The 3,302-nt window shown below is 37.4% G+C and overlaps 1 protein-coding gene across 1 annotated transcript; it reads right to left on the bottom strand.

Moving 5' to 3' along the window:
- Positions 1-323: 323 nt before the first annotated feature.
- LOC129751704 (phosphatidylinositol N-acetylglucosaminyltransferase subunit C) lies at positions 324-1,430 on the bottom strand. The gene is made up of 2 exons (XM_055747366.1): positions 1,327-1,430; positions 324-1,262 (listed from the first exon to the last, which is right to left on the bottom strand). Exon 2 carries the CDS (start codon positions 1,255-1,257, stop codon positions 403-405), a length of 855 nt encoding a protein of 284 aa, XP_055603341.1. The 5' UTR covers positions 1,258-1,262; positions 1,327-1,430; the 3' UTR covers positions 324-402.
- Between the last annotated feature and the right edge of the window lie 1,872 nt (positions 1,431-3,302).

Genomic DNA, 3,302 nt, shown 5'->3' with positions numbered 1-3,302 from the left:
AACAGTAATCAACACTTGGCCGGTTATGTTATAGAGGTAAAGCCAATAAAAAATTAAAAAAAAAAAAAAAAAAAAAACTTGACGTTCTATAAAGTTCATTGGATTTTCTGATAAATTTTATTAAAAACTAAAACCATGCAATTGTATTCGATGAGCAAACTCGTAAAAAGTATTAGATTTTCTATTAGTGCAAAAACACTAGAATTTCCGATATTGTTCATAGCCCGATTTCGTTCAGTGTAGTTTGAGGACAGTGTTGGCAATTTAGCATATTGGAATTTCGGACTGAGTAGATTTTATTCAAAATTTTTCAACCATTCTAATTATTGTATAAAAATGAATGAAAAAAGTTTATTTCTCAAAAACGAATGACTAGATAACATATCAATTACTGGAAACGCCTTAACTAACAATATTGGAAGAACTTTCCGGTTTCAAATCGCCAACGATAGCCTCATCCCAGGGACCGTTGATGTTGTTCTTGTGCTGTTGCAACCGGACGAACAAAAAAGGACAGAACCCATTGACGAAAGCCAACGTCGAGACATAGGTCCAGAAAATGGTGCTCGAAATGTGAAGAAGGAAGTAACAGCAAACCGAGACGGTGCCGAATAGGACTGGCAGGCAGAAAACCTTACCAACGAGAATTGGTCCGAGTGCGAAATATGCGGCAGCCACTTCCAGCAAAACGAACGCATGGAACGAGGACGACAAACGCGAAGCTAAACAGATGGCTCCGAAGATGGCTGCGTTTAGCGAGATGGCTTTGGAAACGATGGCCGCCGACACGCCGTAATCGAAAAAGATCAAATGCAACAGCAACACCAGGAATGTCATTGAGAATATCGTATCAGTGCTGACGCTGTCCGTCAGGGTGTGTAAAAGGGGAGAAAATATGTACCCAAAAATCAGCACAGCTAACGCCGTTTTCGAATCTTCTACCACGTGATTGATACGCAGGTTCTTTCCCGCGTAAATAAAATATCCAACGATAGTACCGACCATAGCCTTGATCAGGATGTTCTGTGGACTTACGCCGTCGGTGTAAAGGTAGTGAAACACTATAAGAAATATCGTAACATTGGAGATCTGCTGACTGAGACGGGCTGCCCCCAGAAATGTTTCCTGGAAAGTATACGTCTGCAGATTTACGTTCGTTTTCAAATCTTGCAGGAATGTAGGGTCAGTGTAATTATCCTCGTACTCGGAGTTCTCGTAGAGGTTTTTGCACCAGGGTTTGCGTATTGGTTTGTCCATAATATCTAGAAAAAATAAAATCTGCAAGTGCTTCGAAATTTAATTACAAATTAAATTTAACTTAGATACCTTTTAGGATTCATGAAAAACAAAATTTATTTGGGTTGAAAAACGAGAAAATCGGTCGGCTTTTGTTTTCGGAATGTACACTGAACAAAACTTTCGGCTTTAAAATTATAGGAAAACAATTTTTAGATTTGTTTCGGAATAGCTACACTGAAAAATTTCAAATATCTCAAACTTGAGAGCTGGAGTTTTTTTTATAACAAATCTAGAGTTTGTTTTGATTAGGTCGTAACCCAACAAACATTTTTGCTGATTAAAAACGCCAATTCTCTGATCGTATGCTGTTTTGAGGTGCTGATTGCTGTTTCAGCTTTCTTGCTGAAGAAAGAAATATTTCAGCGCTGTTTCAGCGTATAAGGAAGTTTTATTTCAGCCAATAGAAAGTAGGGGAAAATTGGCTGAAGAATAACTCGTTCAGCTTTTGTCCAACCATTTTTGACACCTTCAAATTTGACAGCCGTCAGCTGTACAAGGGTAGCTTCGAAAGCGTTTTTCAGCAATATCAAACTTTTTGTTATTCATGACGAATCAAAATAATTATCTTGTGAATCGTCTAATGATTCGAAATTTCTCATTTTGCATGATAAAATGGCCTTGCCGGAAAATTTACATTTTAATTCTAGTAGCAATTTCAATTTATTCATATGAAATTGACCTTGGTTAAAAAAATATTTTGGTCGCTTAAGAGCGACACTTTTCTGTTCCTTCGCAGAATGCATGGTTGGTTCTGCCTTCTGCGGCATGAGACCAACAAGTCGTAGGTTCAAAGTTCGAGACAAGTTCAAATGAAGAAAAAATAACACGGGAGGGGAAAATCAGCTGGCAAACATTGGACATACAATCGGTCAACATTCTTTTTTTTTTTTTGTTGCTCCGTCAATTGACGTTTCATGCGGTTTCATGTCATCTTCGCTGATTAATTTCTCCAGATCTCGATGTTTAAGGGCTGAACAGCAGCTTCTCTCTGAATTTGGGTTGCCTTCTTTCAGCAAGATAGCTGATTTAAAATTAGAACTAAACAATGTTTCAGCGGTTGTTCAGCAAAAAATGTTTGTTGGGAAGAGCCACCTGACGTGTTTTGAGAAAATTGCCTTTAAAGTTTCGAATCACGTTTTAAATTCTCGCTTTGTTAGTATTGCCCAAATTCGTCTGAGAATTTGGAATCCAAAGTAAAAATGGACGAAGAACATTCAATCCTCTTAAGATGGCTGTTAGTTTCGTCTTCACTAATGAAATTGCACTTACGACCTATTGCATTTTTGATTTGGCTCAAACGTCATTTGATCAAACAACAAGTTTGATTTCAAAAACTTATCTCGTTTGCCTGGAACTTCGCTAAACTATTTACAGTTAAGTAGATGAAACGGTTCACACAATAACCTATTCGTATAACACGCGCAAAACTTTTTAAAGGCTACTGCAATTATTGCACAAAAATACTGCCACCCGGATCACCCTGGGAACTCATAATATGGACATTTCTGCCACCTACACTTGATCGTTCAAGGTGTCCTGAATGGTATCTGCTTACAAATATTCCGGCGGCCTCTGTAATAAAAACAAACGATGTATTTTAACACGGTCAAAATTGAAGCTTTTTGTACTCACCCCACATCAAACTGAAGCCACCCATTCAGTTAGACATAGCTAGAATCACTGCACCAGACAGTTCTTTTTTATTAATTTGCGTTTTTACTTAAACTTTCTTAACTTTTCTAAGCACTTTTCGCGACGATGCACAACGACGTTAACGCCAACTAACCGAATTGTTTTTAACGTCCTTTTGCATGCACGGCAAAGCGGGGCGATGCAAAAAGTCATAAAAACCAATTTCACGCGAAAATGAAAAAGTTTCTATACGTCCTAAATTCAAACCATTCTGTATAATTTATTTATTGATCAAATGAAACCAAGTTTTTAGCAAACATAGATTACATGATTATAAATCGTTTGCAGCCAATAACTCAGTTTTGTAAATA

This window comes from Uranotaenia lowii, chromosome 3, assembly GCF_029784155.1.
Source record: "Uranotaenia lowii strain MFRU-FL chromosome 3, ASM2978415v1, whole genome shotgun sequence".
NCBI classification, from domain to species: Eukaryota; Metazoa; Arthropoda; class Insecta; order Diptera; family Culicidae; genus Uranotaenia; species Uranotaenia lowii.
This window is presented reverse-complemented; position numbering and strand designations above follow the sequence as displayed.